Here is a 19,731-nt window from a genome sequence, read left to right as displayed (position 1 = left end):
CTTATGTCTCTGTCAAATTTATTGTCTATATTATATGTATATATATATGTGTGTGTGTTATTGTCTATTTTATATATATATATATATATATATACATATACATATATATATACATATACATATATATATATATATATACATACATATATAGATATATACATATATATATATATATGTATATATATATATATGTATATATATATATATATGTATATGTATATATATATATATATATGTATATATATATATATATGTATATATATGTGTGTGTGTGTGTGTGTGTGTGTGTGTGTGTGTATTATATCTATATAATACATATATATATATATATACATACATATACCTATATATATACATACATATATAGATATATACATATATATATATGTATATATATATATATGTATATATATATATATATATGTATATATATATATATATGTATGTATATATATATATATGTATGTATATATATAGGTATATGTATGTATATATATATATATATATGTATTATATAGATATAATACATACACACACACACACACACACACACACACACACACATACATATATATATACATACATATACATACATATATATACATATATACATATATATATGTGTATATATATATAGATATGTATGTATGTATGTATGTATGTATGTATGTATATGTATGTATGTATGTATATGTTGATGTTTTTTTATAAGTTTTTAGGTTTCTATTTGAGTTAAAGATGCCTCAAACAAAGAATCAAGTATTATTGATATTAGCCTGACTACTTTAGTGGCCTAAAATGATTTCTTTCATACTGAGTTTAGAAAATGCCTAGAAATAATTAAATTTGTGGAGAACACAACATTTCCAATTGACTATCTTGAAGAAACAAAAGTAATACAAATGAAAGATGTGGAATAGTTCCTATGTGACACATATGTAAAAGTGGATGTGTAACCCTCAATGATGAAAGAAGTCATTTACAATCACTCTTCAAACAAAGGTGTGTGCGTGTGTGTGTGTCTATATATATATATGTTTGTAATGTTTGAAAAGTGGAAGGCAATGCCACCATATTTCAAAAATTACAATCTAAATGTTTCATTTAAAATAGCTTTGATTTTAATTTATCTTTTTTCGAACATTATTCATTTGAAAAAAATTATATTAATCATTAATACTCTTTTATTTTGAATATTTATAGATGTTGATGTTTGTTTATAATTTTGTAGGTTGTTATTTGAGTTAAAGATGCCTCAAACAAAGAATCAAATATTATTGATAGTAGCTTGACTAATTTAGTGGCCTGAAATGATTTCTTTGATACTGAGTTTAGAAAATGCCTACAAATTTTTAAAGAGTTGTGCACATATATAATTAAATTTGTGGAGAACACAACATTTCCAATTGACTATCTTGAAGAAACAAAAGTAATACAAATGAAAGATGTGGAATAGTTCCTATGTGACACATCTATAAAAGTGGATGTGTTTCCCTCAATGATGAAAGAAGTCATTTACAATCACTCTTCAAAAAAAGGTTGCAATACAATACTAATAATTCAAGATTGCGACATGTATTTATACCATTACAAAGAAATATTTTGTATATAGTTCATTCTTGACATTGGTTTTATCCTTTTATTACTTCTAATTAGTTATATTGGGAGTTGTGGTTCCCCAATTTTCTATGCAACTGTCATGAAGAAGAGAACAAGAAACAAAAATCTATAAAAGATTTCTTTGATGGATGTGGCTACTAAATATGTTAATTAAGAAATAAAAACACAAGTTTACCTTGATTTCCTTCATGATAGGCATTTTTATTGATTACAATTTTTAATCATTGTAGTAAAACTTGCATTGGAACTATTAAAAAATAAACAATATATAATGTTCAAGTACATCATCATACAAAAATATTTTCTATAAAGTTTATTCTTATCTATTTTTTCATACTTTTTACATCATCTAAATAGTTATTTTGGGACCTAGAATACCCCTTTCATGAAAAGATAAAATTAATTCAAGTCTTTTTTAAAACTTATATACCAATTTTGACCATACTTCTACTCCAACACTACACCTAAATCACATACATCCCTTAATCATTTCCCTTATTTTAGGGTGACTTAACCACTTATCAACCATAACCATAACCATAACAGTAAGTGTTATATAAATAAAATTATAAAACTTGGATCCTAACTCTAACTCTACATGTAACTGTACTGAGCATTTAGTAAATTATATTCATAATTCTAGCCTTATATTTACTAGAAATTAGAAGTAATATTATATTATATATATATATATATATATATATATAGAGAGAGAGAGAGAGAGAGAGAGAGAGAGAAGGGTTGTATATACAGAGCATAGAGAGTGAGATTATGAAGTGTATTTAGATAGTGTTAGCTATGATTTTAGAACCCTAAGTATTCCCCTCCCACTCAATGTGATAAATTGAAAAGATATTTTAAATTATAAATTATTTTGCATTCATATAATATTTAACTCTTCAAAGGAATTAAATATTAAAGTGCAAAGTATTTAGATATTAAATTATTATATAAAATTAATTTCTCACCTAGTTAATTCCAGAAAGAATTAATTATTATTTCAAGGCATGCGCCCATTAGAAAAATATAAAAGATAAGTGGGCAAGTTGATAAATATAAAATAAGTTAATTCTTTAAGAATTAATATTATTGTAAAGTGCAAAATAGATATTGCAATTAATCATAGGAATGGAAGTTAGGGGGTATAAATAAAAAGATAAAATTTAAATGAGTTTGGCAAGAAGTTGGGGTAGTTTAACTTCTTTGAAAAATTATTTAATAGGTGAAAAAGAATTGTAACAGGTTCTTCTCAGGTTAGGAAATGTTTGTACATATTCCAAGAAAGGAGAAGGCATTTTTGAAGATTGTAACAAAGAGGTTAGAGGAATTGGTTTATTTTTCTACAATTTGATTATATTGACAATGAAAAAATGATTCTATAATCATTTTGTTATGTTTCTTCGAAATAAAGAGAAATATTCGATATTGATATTGAGGTTTGGATATTTTTCTTTTCTTATTTAAATCAATTATATAGTTGTTTCTTTCTAATTCAGAGATACAATATTGCAATATTATGTTAGAATGTGCCTGTTTGTAAATTAGTTGGTTGACAAATTTGTATCTTGCAGAACAAGTCATCTAACCTCTTGAATTTTCTCTGTAATATGAAAGACTTGGTAGAGAGTCCTATGGCTATTTTTTGGTCTTTCCATTCATTACTAACTTATTAATCTTATAATTGCATTCATCTCATGATGATGGATGAATGTTTTAAAAAAATCCCTTAGTATCTTTAGGTTAAAGATATATCTTGTCATTTAAATTCATTAAAAATCTATAAATAAAGGAGTTGGACCTCTTCATTTAGAGGATAGTTATCAATCAATGATGACCAATTCAACTGTTAGCATGTTTTGTTATTCCTAATTGTGCATATTGAATCATTATACACATTTCTCTCTGATGGATAAATCTATTCACTAATTGTTGGAATTTACAAGTGGGAAGATTTACTTCTAAGAGGGAGGGTGAATCAAGAGTAACAAACTTTAACCTCTAAAACTTTTAACTGAGATCAATCACATGCATCTATGATATCTAATTAACATGAAATTAAATACATGCATGAAAATAGATAATACAAGACTTTTTCACCTAGAAACCCTCCAAAATGAGAAGGGAAAACTGGGGTGGGGATCAAACCTACAAATTATCATTGCAACAATATGTAACAATTTAAGGTTACAAAGTTTGACCACCATCAATGGTTTTCCCTATTAAAGGCTTTGTACCTTGTTAAAGTGACCTAGTTAAAGAATTTACAAACATTCACTTGGAATGTCACCTTGTTAAAGGATTTACAACCCTATTAAGGATCTACAATATAGTTGTTAAGCCAACCTATCATCATAGGATTTTCATTCTTCTAATAAATGGTGAGAACGTGTAGTAGAATGTCTTAACTTGATAACTTAAAATCTTCAATTTCTAATTCCAAATCCTTATTCTATCCAATCTGATCTGATCCTTCTTGATCTGATATATCTCTGTGCATAGTGTTGATACTCTATTCTCATCAACTTGATTTTGCAATGATGTTCTTCCTTTAATTCTTTACACCCCTTTAATTTCCTTCAAAACTTCTCTAGCATTCAATGATGCATTTCGACACCACCTCTTACTCTTCCATTCCGCACTAAACTATGGGGTTTCAACCTCCTTACAATGGCTTCCTGACTTAGGGTTAGGAATGAACCTATGATCAAGATTCATCCTTCTTTCCTCTTCAATTCTTTCCATATTTCTTGATTGGTTGCATGTTCATTACATAGGAAATGTAATAGATCCAATATTATCTTTTAGATCCTTTGAGATTCATCTTGAGTCAGCTCATAAAGGGTTTACATCTAAGTTTGTGAAGGGACAAACTCATATGTTGATTCTATGCTACTTGGCACTTACTAATTACTAATGCTCAACACATATAGAATATTGTCTTGCTTGGCTCCTATAGTAACTCTATCTTTCATGGCATCTATACTTTACTCAGCTCCCTTACTAACTTAGCATCTATTGTCACTTGGCATCAATTGTCGCTTAGCACTTGAAACTTGCTCGACACTTGAATAACTTGACACCTACTAAATTTCTGGCTTGGCACATATTGTAGCTTGGCATCTATATTATACTTGGCATCAACCTTAGAATTTTCTTAAGTGTATTGACACTCAATTGTCAAAACCAAATTGAGACCAACAATCTCCCCCTTTGACATGAGTGTCAAAAACACTTAACTAAACATTATGAATCTAATTTCCATAATGATTTTCAAAGTAGCATCCCAATTGTCTAATACAATTTCTAGTGCTTTAAGCTAGATGACTATCTCTATTGCAAGGTGTACCAGGCCTTCCAATGTAGAAATATTGGGATCTTTCTACAATACGTTCTCTACATAGACCATCTCTTTGTGCAAAACTTCCATGTGAGGGGTTATGGAAGACTATATTTGTATCAACTTGGCCTTGGTGTTAGCCTCATCTATTGTGAGTATAGCTAATTCCTTTTGTGTGTGAAGCATTGTAGCAAAATACTTCTCACTTTGAGCTAGATCCTATGGTAGTTGCGTGCTAGATACCTTGAGATTCCTTTCCAACCTCAATATCCTTTGGCATGTTTCTTATGTGAAGTATGAGGAATCACACAATTCGGAGTATAATGAGAATATATTCTCAAGTACTATTTTTACCTTTTCAACCTTTTTAGCCAATTCTACCTATAATAGTGCTATCTCATTGGATATTTTCTCATTTTCCTTCATTTGGAATTTCTTTTTAGACCATTCAAGAAATTTATCATTGGTGTCTAGGTCTTTATTTTGTACCTGGTCTAAATCTAAATCTAACTCTAACCTTTACTATAACTATAACTCTAACTCTCATTGTAACCCTAACCCTCACACTAATCCTAACCCTAACTCTAACCCTACCCCTAATCCTAACCCTAACACTATATATAACTCTAACCCTAACCCTAACCCTAATTCTAATCCTAAATCTAATCCAAATTCTAACCCTAACTCTAACTAACACTAAATCTAACCATAGCTCAAAGCTTTAATGCTAACCCTAAACCCTAACCCCAATTATATCTCTAATTTTAACTCTAACTCTAACTTGAACCTCAACTCTAACTCTAACTCTAACTCTAACCCTAACCCTAACCCTAACCCTAACCCTAACCCTAACCCTAACCCTAATTCTAATACAATCTCCAACACTAATTCTAACTCTAACTCTCACACAAATACTAACAATAACTCTAATTGTAACCCTAACTCTAACCATAACCCTGACATTAATCCTAACTCTACCCGTAATTCTAACCCTAACCCTAGTCCTAACCCTAACTATAACCCTAACTTTAACTCACTCTAACCCTTATTCTAACTCTAAATCTAACTCTAATTCTAATTCTAACTCTAACTCTAACTCTAACCCTAACTCTAATTCTAACCCTAATGCTAACTATATTTGTGAATAGAAAGAAAGTAGAGCCTCTTCTCAACCCTAATTTCACATAGGGATGATCCAAACTAATTAACCACAAGAAAGTGATTAATGCAAAAATGCATCAAGTAATGGAGAAAAGAGAGAAATGATGTCCTATGGTCTTTCTATTTGAGAAGAATGTGCTTAAATCTAGAATAGATGAAAGATAAATACTAACCTTAATGTATGATAAATATGCAAAATTCTAATTTCTGATATCTATACATAGCTTCTAAGAATTTTGCAACCTACTCTAGACTGAAAATGTCAAGAAAAAGAAAACTAAAAAATATTTTATCTTTTGGAAGAAAAGTCAACCTTGACCCTGATAGTGGGGCACAATCTTACCCTAGGGCACAATTGTACGTAGAAAAGTTGACCTTGACCTACATTGCTCTGACAAAATTAATGTTTGTGGATCTCACAAGTTCGACGAATAGGGTATTTGAATCTTCTCTTCAATTTGTTGTTCCACACCAGCATCTACAAGAAAAATGATTTTTTTGTTTGGATGAGGGGTTTTCCTTAGTCTAATCCTGGCTTGGAATCAACCTTGAAATATGCATAAACAAAGTAAATGAAACTATTCACCTTGCTTATATTGAAAACCTTGTGGAGGATTCAAATCCTTGAATCCATAAGTAAGATAGCTCTGAATGAATGTATAAATGTATGTAGGATATCTCAAATCAATGGCATTAGATCTTCAACACCAATCTTGAATGTATCTTTTCATAGGAAAAGGCTTGGATAAATATGGATGAAGAAATATTCAACAAGAGTGCTCCATAGAGATTGAATCCTTCAATGGCTAACAATGGACTTCCTTGATGAATTGGATCTTGAATGCTTGAATACTTGAATGCTTGATGGATAGTAGATCTTCACTTCATGTAGGTGGATTCTTTCTCATACATAGTAGATTTTCTCATAGAAAGCGGATGCTTGATAATAATAAATGGATGCCAAAATGAAGGAACAAGGCTTCCTTATATAGAGATCGAGGGCACAAAATAGTAGAGAAGGGTGAAACAAGAGTATTAAATCCCAATTAACCTTAACCCTTGAAAAGGGACCTAGATTAAATGTAATTTAATAGTCTACCATTTCAAAACCCAAAATAGCTGACCTAGAAGTGAGAAGAGCAAATTTCTAAAGCTCTAGATCCCAAAACTCCCAGAAATTAAAAAGTAAACCTAGGAACAGGGATGATATTGAACCTACCCTAGGTTAGGGTCAAGGTCATTCATGACCTAAGTCATGGTTGAGTCTGACCTTGATCTAAAAGGTCAACCTTGACCTAGAAAATCAAAGTCCTCAATTTCATAGAAAAAGTTGTTAGAAATAGGCTAGAAATAGAGAGAGAGAGAGAGAGAGAGAGAGAGAGAGAGAGAGAGAGAGAGAGAGAGAGAGAGAGAGAGAGAGAGAGAGAGAGAAGCAAATCAAGGAGCTTGACGTGACCCCAAACCACTTAGTCATAGGGCTAAACAGTCTTAATATAAAAGTACTTCCATTTTAAAATTATACAATTTGTAACCCTAATTCTAATCTAAACCATAATTATTACCCTTACCCTTACCCTTACCCTAACCCTAACCCTAACCCTAACCCTAACTCCAATTCTAACTATATTTGTAACCCTAATTCTAACCCTAACCCTAACCCTAACCCTAACTCTAACTCTAATTCTAAACCTGACCTAAAACTAACCCTAATTGTAACTCTAACTCTATTTCTAATCCTTGCTCTAACCCTATCCCTAACACTAAACCTAACCTTGACCCTAACCCTAACTCTAAATCTAACTCTAATTGTAACCCTAAACTTGGCACTAACCCTAAGCCTAACTCAAACCCTACCCCTATTCCTAACCGTAACACTATATATAACTCTATCTCTTACCCTTACCCTAACCCTAATTTTAATTCTAACCCCAACCCTAATTCTAACCTTAACTCTTACTCTAACACTAAATCTAACCCCAACTCTAAGTTATAATGCTAACCCTAGATCTAACCCTAACCCCAATTCTATCTCTAACTTTAACTCTAACTTTAACTTGAACCCTTACTCTGAATCTAATTCTAACCCTAACCCTAACCCTAACTCTAATTCTAGTCCTAACCCCAACTCCAACTCTAACTCTAACTCTAACTCTAACTCTAACTCTAACACTAACACTAACACTAACACTAACACTAACACTAACTATAACCCTAATGCTAATCCTAACTCTACTCCTAATTCTAAACCTAACCCTACTTCTAACCCTAACTATGACCATAACTTTAAGTCACTCTAACCCTTATTTTAACCATAATTCTAACTCTAATTCTAACTCTAACTCTAACTCAAATCCTAACCCTAACTATAACTATATTTGTAACCCTAATTCTAACCCTAACACTAAATCTTACCCTTACCCTAACCCAAACCCTAACCTTAACTCTAACCCTAACCCTAACTATATTTTAATCCCCAATTCTAATCTTAACTCTAACCCTAATTCTAAACCTAACTCTAACTCTAACTCTAACTCTAACTCTAACTCTATCTCTAAATCTAACTCTAACTCTAGCTCTAATCCTGACGCTAACTCTAACCCTAACAATAGTGCTAACCCTAACCCTAACCCTAACTCTAAGAGTAATTGTAAACCTAACCCTAACCCTAACTTTGATTATAACTATAACTTTAATCTCGACCCTGACTCTAGCTCTACCCCTAACAATAGGCCTAACCATAACCCTAGCTCTAATTAAAAACCTAACCATATCCCTATCCCTAACTCTAACCCTAACCCTAATTTTAATCTAAATTTTAACCCTAAGTCTAATTTTAACCCTAACACTAACTCTAGTGCTAACCATAACTCTACTCCTAAATATAAGAATTTACATAACAATATTCTAAAAATAAAAATGACTTAAATTGATGCAAATAAACACTATATATAGAATTTAAAAATTAAATATTTAATAATAATTTTATAGTAAGTTTATACAACTACAATTTTATTGGATGTTTATAAACTAAAATGTTATAGTAACTTTATACAACTATATTTTTAAAAGAAGAATCAATAATAACCTTATCAAAACTAGAAAAATAGAAAAATACTTTTCCTATTGTGCGGCTACTACCACTAACTTATATATTTCTATATTCGTTCTTAGGATGTTATTTTCATAAATTCCAACTATGCTTAGTGTAATATATATAAGTATATATAAGCTAGTATTATTTATATTGAATAGATATTGTTGGTAAGAGATCACACCTAAGACAAGATTACTACAACACTCTTGTCTGTTACCCAATATTATCACATATAAAATAGTTTTGCATGAAAAGATTAATACAAGAAAAGACTTTTACGACTAAAAAATAGACTTCAATGGTTTAACCCACCCAAAAGTTTGAGAAAAATATAAATTATTAATAGAATACACCACACAAAAAAAAGAAACAACACATCTTCTTAGCTAAAAATTCATGACTAAAATGAAGAAAATTCATATTGTATTTAATTACTAGCATCTGCACCTTTGAAGGGTGCAAGGATTATGCCAATAGTGTTATATATAAGATAGCTTTACAATATTTTTGAGATGGAGTGGCCACAAACACAAGATAGATGATAAAGAAATTTTTTTAGTATGACTGTGGTTTTATTTTTATTTCTTTATTGATACTAACAATTATTAAAATATTTTATATATTATAAAATTTAAAATATGTATATATTTGAAAAGAAATGATATATATGCTTTAGCTAAATCAATTCTTAATCATTTTAGTTATAAATTTATTTATTTATTGATATATTTATATAGAACTAAATATTCTTTTTTTAACCTTATAGATAAGTATTTTTTATTTGATTGCTTATAAGTGATAAGTAAACATACTTGGTAGAGTCCTATAACTTGTATTAGGAAATAGTGGAATTTTCAATAGATTTAATTGTATTAAATAGAGATGAAATTTCAAATAGATATACATATACAAGTCTAAGATAATTTAGATTAACAATATATATATAAAATTTAATAAGAAATAGACATAAATATATGCAACCTTGATCCCAAATCATTTTTTCATGAAGAACGGTGCATCAACTGGAACAAAGCCTCTACTTTGAGACAGTTAGTAAGCTTCACAAGTCTAGAATTTTATTATATAATGAATAGAGTGTAAAGTCAAAACTCTTCATAGATCTCAAGCCTCCAATAAAGTTGTGAAGAATAAACCAGCAAGGAAGATTGAAATAACTACTATGACAAATGCTTTTCATTCATATTTCTAGATGACAATAATTCATGTGCATTATTATTGAATTTTACATTTTACAAGTAGAAAGTCTCACATTATTTTAGAAGACATAAATAAGAAGAAAATGTGCATCATGATTTCTAAGCATGTGACAAAAACATTTCAATAAGAACACAAACAACTAACTTTCTCCTAGCATATTTCCTCTCGTTCATCTCCTCTAGTTGACACCATGTGTTAATCAATATAAATATGATAGCATACTACATTAAAATTACCTAAAAATAGTTTTCAATTAGTCAACATAGTTGTGTAGACAAAGTCATACAATTGTATTTTATTCAATATTTTGCACATTATACTTTCTATAAATCCTAAAGGGACTTCTTTGGTAGCTTTTAGAGTAATACTAGGCAAGAAACTACCTCTTTTAGTTCCAAGAATTGCTTTGATTTCTTCACCCTTCTAGAATTGCAGAATTATTGTCATTGTAAACTTCAAATATCAATCATGTAGCAGTGGAAGGCTAAATTTAGATTAGTAGCTTCCAACAATATGACTAGTGATATGCTTACGATTCATGGTAACAATTTTGAAGATATGCTAGAAAAGTTAGCTACAATAGAGATATTGATTTACAAATGGGACATAAGAAAAAGAAGCAAAATTCTCTTTTAGAGCATTGCAAAAGAAGTGAGCATGTACATGGACACAGTCAAAAAACTTAAATGCCTCATGGAACATTTGTCTACCAGTAGCACCAACACTCCCCAACTCATCCATGCACAACGACTCCTAAAAATATCGATGGGCTATCTATAGATTGGAGTTTCACAAAATTATGTTATCTAATAGAAAGACCATAAATTTGGACCAAGAATCATCGAGCCAACCATCCTACTCTTTGTTTGCAGAGGATAGTGTTAGTTGCTCTAGTTGCTCTGATGACCACAATGATGACAACAACTTCTATTGCTCTAGTTTTTTGTCAGCAGATAGAATCTTTAAATCTGACATGGTGTTGATTAAAAATTTAATTATAAAAATATAGTGTAGACATAGAATTTATCATACAATTATAGTACATAAATGAAATCAATGGCAATGTCAAAATATAATATAAATATATAAAATGACATTTACCTAAAATCTAAATTTATGCATAAATAGTAAAAAGTAAAAAAGTAATAATTAAATTTTTAAATAATAAATAACATTTTTCAATCTTAAATTAGTCTAATTTTTAGGTGCTACTATTTGTGGGTTTTTACCCTTTTTAATTATAAGTGTTTATATTTGCACACATGCCAAATTAGTAAATATTAATTTAATATCATTTTGACATGACATTGTTCCTTATTGTCCAATGTAAGGCAAAATATAGTTATTTCTTAGAGTGATATTTTGTATTGCTTTGATTGAACACAAATTGTATTAGTCTTTATTATCACACAAGTTTGTGAAAATATGTATTACAATGGGTTGTTGTGATCAACATTTGAAGAATGTGGCTATGAAGAGTAGCTTTCTACAAATATAGAAACCAATTTTTTGTCCATTTTGAGTAGTGACGAGGCTTTAAGGGAGAAACATCAATTGTGAAAGGTGGAAAGAATGGGAAGAAATAAGTATTTGCATCCAAAAAAAATCAAGAAAGGTTGAGAAATATTAACTAAGAACCAAAGCATATGTGGTTATGTAAATTAGGGGAAGTTTGTGCAAGTACCTACAATGCATAATAATTGACAAGCTTAGTAAATAATCTTTCTAGTGACATTGTTAAACTCTGTGTGTGTGTGTGTGTGTGTGTGTGTGTGTGTGTGTGAGAGAGAGAGAGAGAGAGAGAGAGAGAGAGAGAAATTAATGATTAGAGTAGACAGATATGGTGATGATGCAATAGAGAGAGTGACCTAATGTGAGAGAATGGAAGAGATAAGGAAAAAAAATGAAAGGGAGAGGGAGAGAGATGAGCTAGAGACAAAGAAGAAAAATAAATAAGGCTTCTACCAGATGAACCTATGGTAATTGAGAAGGTGGGGACAGAGAGTATTAGAGAGAGAGAGAGCGTAATCATAGGGGACATGTGAGGGATAGAGTGATAGAATAGGGAAAATTTTATAGACATGAGAGAAAGAGGATAGTTTGTGCTTAGAGTAAAAAAACATGGTGATGATGTATGAGAGAGAGTGATCTAATGTGAATAGGGTGAGAGACACAATGTTTAAATAATGTATAACTAGGGGAAAATATTGTGAGAGGTGGGAGAAAGAGAGAAGTAAGAAATTAAGAGACATGAGCTTTACAAATAAGGGAGAGGCAGAGAGAGATAGGATAAAGATTAATGAGATGATAATTAGGTCTCAAATAGGTAGAGAGAGAGGGGTCAGGGGGAGTTAAAAGGGTATGTTTACAAAAGTGAGGAAGAGAGAGAATAGGGAGAAGGAGAAAGATGAGATAGAGATCAAGGATAATTAGGATTTGAACCTTGTGATTTAAACCTTGGTGGACACAACAACAAAACCACTATTTCCCCACCATGCAAAATGTTCAAAACTTTTTTTTTTAATTAAGAATTGTTCATCAAATAAGTAAGATTGACAAATGAGTGTCAACATGGTTAACCAATTTTTTTCACCATATGTGCCAAGTCACAAATAGTGTCAAGTAACACAAGAAGTTAATAGGTGCCAAGTAACATAGGAAGTTAATAGGTGTTGAGAAACATAGGAATTCTATAGGTGTCGAGTGACATAGTAATTCTATAGGAGCTGAGTAACCAAGAAACACAGTGGATGCCAAGCACTCCAGAATAGATGGTGCCAAGCATTAGTATTATTTCATGTGCCAAGCAATGTAGGATTAGCATGAAAGTTTGTGCAATCACAAACCATGATGTGAAACAGTTATGCATGACTCATGATAGGATAAAAGGATAAGATCAAATCCTCCCAACCACCTATGCAATCCTCATGCAGCCAATCAGAAAATTAGAGACTGCATGCATCCAATGGGTGAATTTCAAGGGTTTGAGCGGGAACACTTGAATCAAGGATGCATAACGAACCACTAATATTTATAAGGGAGTCTTGAAACCATTACAAAAAAAAAGAGTTGAAAGAAGAAGAACATAGCCTATTATTAAGGTAATTGTAGAACATTTGGTGTCAAAGATTTAGTGGAAAGGACAACACTTAAACATCCAGTTGATCAAAATAGAGCAGGAAACAAAATCAGTAGATCAGATCTAGAAGAGATTAGTAATAGAAGAGCAGATCAAGTACCTGGGATCAGTATCAGAGATTGCATTAGATTAGGTGTATTATTCTAATACTCACTCACAATTGTGTTAGGAAGTTGAAAATCCTATTGAGTTAGGTGGGTTTAATAGCCTTATGTAAATCCTTTAACAGTGTGACACTTCATGTAAAGTGTTTGTAAATCCTTTCAACAGGTCACATCTGATAGTGTGTAAAGCTTTTAACAGGGCATGCCTTTAACAGGGAAAACTATCAAAAGTGGTTAAAATCAATTGCTATAGTAATTTTGCGGGCGTCATCCCCACCCCAATTTTACCTTCTTATTCCGGGAGGGTTTGAGGGTCAGCAAAATATCAAGTGTTATGTGGTGATGCATGTTTGCTTCTCATGATTGTAAAATGTTTATATGCATGCATGTTAATTTCAATTATATGTTATTAAGGATTTAAAACAGGTGAATATGTCAGTACTTTTGATTCACCACCCCCCCGCCTCTCAGAAGCACTCTTCCCATTAAGACATTCCAACAAGAATGAATAAATAATAACTAAGAAATTGATTGAAATAAAAAAAGCCGTGGTGTCACTGCTACTAGCTTATACATATATTCTATAATATATATAGGGAAGATAAGAATTCTCCTAATGCTACTAACTATTTACATATTATATATAAAGAAAACCTAGAGATATCACACTCTAATTTATCTTTATAAAAATGACACATTAACAAATGGAAGTATGGATATAATACATAATATATATATAGCTAATCTTAAATCTTCAAAAAAAGGTTTATGCACAGCATAAAATTATGTAGACAAGTAAATTTTAAGATGTCTAATAATGATAAAATTTTGATAAAGTGAATGCATAACTCAATTGTCAAACACTTAAAAGTGTAAAGTCAAGGTTTTTGAGAGTTAAAAAAGAAAATGACCAATTAAACCAATGCGTACAGCCAAGTATAACTCAATTTAGATTAATTGATAGTGATTTCAAATGAATATTAAAAGTTAAATATGAAGTGATAAAACAATTAGTTCTAGGAAAGTCATTAAAGAATAAACTTGAAGTAACATAGAATTTGATGATTACATTTATATCAATGAATATTTCATTTGATAAAAAATATATTACATACTAAAATAATATTTTATCTTTTTATATGTTTTAATTATCATTTTAAACAGATTAGTTTGAATTAAAGCATAGTTTATCTAAGATAATATATATAAGACTTCACCTTCAAGAATAGAAATATGAAAGGATGAACAAAGAAATTATACAAGTTCATGAAGATATATTAAATTAAGATATTATTAAAAATTAAAAAGTATTTAAGATTGTAAATAACAAAAACTAAACATATAATATATAATTTTAATAAAATACTATATCTAAAATATAAAATAATAAATAATAAATATATAAGTATAAATTTCACTAATAGGCGACAATATATAATTATAATGGCAAACAAACAATGAAAAAGCTATGGAAGAAAATCGAGGATCTCGTTAACTCTCTCACGAGGAACAGGAAACATTAAGACATAATTAAATTGATAAACAAGAGACATCTGAGCAAAGAGTAACATTTATATACAGTCTGAATCTCACTGTATATATTGTCTCGATTTGAAATTTCTATATACTCATCTCAGAGAAAGCAAAATTCTTTCAAGTTTCCTGATAATCATCGTGACAATGTGTTGGGACCAAACTTTTTAAGCCATTTCCCCATACTTCTTTTCCGGCTTAAAACCGTCGGATTGTCAATAACTTTTTAATTAGAGATTCTCAATGAAAATGATGTCAATTTATACTCCCATATCAAACAACAAATTAATCTGATGAAAAATATACAAAACACGATCATCTAATCTTACTGTTCTGCCTAGAAGTTCATGTAAACAGTATTTACCAGTAAATTGCAATCCGACTAAGGAAGAGAGGAAAAATGGTAAAGCATCCATGATCATTGTAATCATCTAAGAAAAGAAGAGAATACAATGGGTAGCAAGCCCCGTCACCTTTTTTATGCCAGGGACCAAAGCAATCAACTTTTCATTCAGTTTGACGTCGACTGCGCTCGGCCATGATTTATTCTTTGTGCCTCTTTCCCTTATTCACATTATCATTATCATCATTTCCTGCATTTGAACATCGTAACAATGTATTTGAAGATTGAGGTGATGGAGCATTATAAGCAGACACGTTTTCTCCTCCAAAACGGTGAATCTGACTATCAATTTGTTGATGAAGTTTTAATGGAGTATAAGTAGTTAAGCTCGCATATTGCTCATGAACGAATTGCCTCTATTACTGCAGTTGTGGACCAGAGAATCCATTTGAATTAATATACCCATCTTCTTCTAACACAATGGCTTTCAACGATTCGATTTGTGAGGACACTGAGAACACGGTTTTCCCACATCGCAAATCTTTCAGCCGGCGCAAGACTGCCGGAAATCCAGACAATCCGGTCATTGACTCTCAAGGAATGAAGCCAATCGGCTTAACTAGTTTCTAATACACGTTGTTCTAGAACATGTAACATTTCATTATATATACAGACTTTTAATAATGAACGTCTGTAATGTGCTGCCATGTAGTACAAACTTTTGACTAGTACCTAATATTATAATTGATAAAAATCGTTTTCAACAGTTAATTTCAACACATGGTCAAAAGTTACGACGGCGTACTCAATTCAACTGTCCGTTTCAATGAATGTAAACCTCTTTACAAACTATACTAGATGAAATGAACGTAATTGCAGACGGCATCATGTTGAACACATTTTAAAATCTTACCAATCTCCTTCTCGGGCATTCCTATAAGTTGGCAAGTTTTGTAGAACTGATCAGACAAAAATGACTTCCTTAGAATCCTCCATGGAAGCTCATCTCAAGCTATATGAAATATTTCTTTCAACGGCCAAACCCATGGCCCTTCAAGCTGCTGTTTTGCTTAACATTCCTGACATCATTGCCACCCACGGTAGTGAAAACCACATAACTGTAGAGGAAATAGCTTCCCATATTTCTGCCTCTACAAACAAACCTACCCACATAGGTTACCTCTCTAGAATCATGAGGCTTCTTGCTTCCATTGCTGTCTTTACGGAAGAGAAGACTGTAGATGACAGAGGCGCTCCCAAATTCAAATACGGCCCCACTGCCCTCACCAAATTGCTGGCGAACAATGAGCCCGGAGAATCTTGTGCACCCACATTATTGTTCTTAAATCTAAAATCTATGACTGATGCTTATCAGTATCTTCATGACTCTGTCATAGATGGCTCCCAACCATTCACCAAGGCCAATGGCATGAACATTTTCGAGTATAACAGCTGTAATCCTGGGGCAAATAGATTTTTCAATGAGGCCATTACTGCTCAGACAAGCTCTGTAATTGCGTCTGTGCTGGAAGTGTATGATGGGTTTAAGAGGTTCAAGAGTGTGGTGGATGTTGGAGGAGGAGCAGGCTCTGCAATATCTACTATTGTTCATTAATATCCCCACATTCACGGCATCAATTTCGATCTTCCACATGTTATAAGGACTGCTGCTCCTTCAGAAGGTCTGTAACTATCGCCATATTTAAACTTCGTGGATGAAGAGATTGCTGATCTACAAGTTTTTTAAAAAAATTAGTTTTTCATTAGATCACGAACAGCATTCAGATCTTAGCTGTAGTAAATTTAAATTTGTTGACTGGTTAGTTTGTATTCTCCTGTATACCGTAGAAAGCACATTCTGCTTGAGAGAGTTTACAATAATTGAAATTTCATTTTTGTCAAATGTCATTAATGTGTTCATGGTTGTTGTTCCATGGTACTCTCTGTACATTCTTTAAATCAGCGTTTCTGATTATATACTATTATCCATTATCTAGATTTTAGAGGTCCAAAATAGTAATGTAGAATAAAACAAACAATCGAATCTAGACACCGAAATGAGAACAATCATGTATCGTAGAAAACTTATAAAAAATAATTAATGTGATAAATTTTATATCAAGTTTATCAGAAGTAAAGCTATTGAGTCTCTCTAATGGATATGTAAAATTTCAGGTGTAGAGCACGTGGAGGGCAATATGTTTCAACGGATTCCATCAGCAGATGCAGTTTTCATGAAGGTATTTTTGATAAGTAATTATTTTATTTAAATATATTTCTTTAATTTAAATAATAATGTTTCTGAGAGCTTTTTATATGTTGTAATTACAGAGGATTTTGCACGACTGGGATGATGAACACTGCTTGAAAATCTTAAAATCGAGCTATGAGGCTATACCTGAGGATGGAAAGATATTAATTGTTGATGCAGTCGTTGAAAATGAAGAAGGGGCCGAAAGGCGGGTGGGACTACTGTCTGATGTTTTAATGATGGCTGTTTCCATAGGTGGAATAGAGAGAACTGAGGATGAATTTAAGAGCTTGTTTTATAAAGCCGGTTTCAAGAGATACAACGTTGTCGAACTACCTTACTATCATAAACTCATTATAGTATCTAAGAAGTGAGAGAAAAGAGCAAACAAGAAAATATGCTCAATAATAATGATAATAAGCATTGATATGGCATGTAGCAAATCTGCAAACCATAGGTTATTTATCCTGTGGGATAAACTTGGAATAACTTAAAGTTTAATTTATATAAATCATTATTGAGAGACTCAAATATGTTATTTGGTAAGGTTTCTATAGAGTTATTATATACTATTTTATAAACTAGAATAATATTTCATTACTCATTTGATTTGTGTGAGTTTTTAAATAAATCAACAATTCTTAAAAGTATTGAATTGTGCATTTTGAATAGGAAGCCAATGTATATTCATATACTTTGTGTTTATGTATATGTTTTAATTTTTGTTAATATGAATTATTTTATTATAATAATTAATTAAATTGTATCTCAATATTAGGATCTATTATTTTTCGGTCTAGTTTTGATGGAGTGTCTAAAATAAAATAACTCTTTCAGGAGTGGTATATTCTTACATAAATTTGAACTTATTCCATTGATATATCTCAACTTTACTTTGAACTATATGAGAACATAGTTTGTCAAATTTTTGTTTTTGGAAAAATTATTTACTAATTTTTAACATTTTAATACTTGTTTGATGTGTGTTTTTAAGTTTGTTTTCATGTATTTTATGGATAGAGCCACAACAAGGTTAGACTAGATAGGCTTAGTAGTCAATGAGGGGTCTAGTAAACAATCACATTGGTATCTACCAGAAAGTTGACACTTTGATGGAATTCTCCACCAAAGTCATGCATTCTGCAGCCACCACCCTTTACATTTCACATGTGAATAAAGATGAGAAGGACCTAGGCAAGGAGAATGAGATAACCTGATCCATTTAAGGGTTACTTGTGGTGGATTGGTTGAAGATGATCCTGGACAAACTTGTCAAGGTGGAGGGGGAGGATGTGAACAAGAACATGCTTGAGGAGAAGAAGGATGAGGATCTTCGAAAGGAGGAGGGTATCTAGCCTCGAGTCTCTTTTTTCCTTTTCATTGTTATGTTGTTGGTTACTATGAAATGGTTAACCTACAAGGTTTTACATTATATGCTTATGTTGATATGTGGGACTAATAGTAGTGAGTTGTTTGAGTGTTGTTGTTTCCTTTTTTTATTATTTATTTATTTATTTAGTTATTATAATTATTATTATTATTTTAGTTCTCGCTTTTTGCTAGTTTTAGGACTAATGACACTTTTAATTCACCAATTTCTTGCATGAATTTTGTTGATAACTTAAGTAATCTAGATTCTATTATCAATGCTTATAAAAATTGTGATTATTTCAAATTTTACTATAGGTTCTCATTTGTATTGTTTATTTATTGGCTCTGTAAGAATTTGCCTAAGGTAATAATTCAATGCCAAGATCAAGAAGCTCGGTAGATAGCACAAGAGAGACAAATAGTGTTCAAATGAGAATCTCAATAATGATTAAGATGATAATGGATATCCAGTAATTGGATATGAGATGAATATACACTAGAAGTGCCTTGTATAAAAAGGCAACTAGAATGATTATGAGTTAGTAAAGAGATAAATATCA

The 19,731-nt window shown here is 31.0% G+C and overlaps 1 protein-coding gene and 1 pseudogene across 1 annotated transcript; both read left to right on the top strand.

Moving 5' to 3' along the window:
* The first annotated feature begins 16,492 nt into the window (after positions 1-16,492).
* On the top strand, positions 16,493-18,331 carry LOC149559921 (caffeic acid 3-O-methyltransferase 1-like). The gene is made up of 3 exons (XM_089824365.1): positions 16,493-17,231; positions 17,725-17,789; positions 17,881-18,331. Exon 1 carries the CDS (start codon positions 16,523-16,525, stop codon positions 17,162-17,164), a length of 642 nt encoding a protein of 213 aa, XP_089680491.1. The 5' UTR covers positions 16,493-16,522; the 3' UTR covers positions 17,165-17,231; positions 17,725-17,789; positions 17,881-18,331.
* On the top strand, positions 17,607-18,174 carry LOC149559922 (isoflavone 3'-O-methyltransferase 4 pseudogene; annotated as a pseudogene).
* Positions 18,332-19,731: the final 1,400 nt, after the last annotated feature.

This window comes from Cupressus sempervirens, chromosome 4 (assembly GCF_028749045.1).
Source record: "Cupressus sempervirens isolate cs-2001-9-10 chromosome 4, ASM2874904v1, whole genome shotgun sequence".
Classification (NCBI taxonomy): Eukaryota; Viridiplantae; Streptophyta; class Pinopsida; order Cupressales; family Cupressaceae; genus Cupressus; species Cupressus sempervirens.
This window is presented reverse-complemented; position numbering and strand designations above follow the sequence as displayed.

Coding starts and splice junctions, on each gene's coding strand:
- LOC149559921 (XM_089824365.1), top strand. CDS start 16,523: ATGACTTCCTTAGAATCCTCCATGGAAGCTCATCTCAAGCTATATGAA.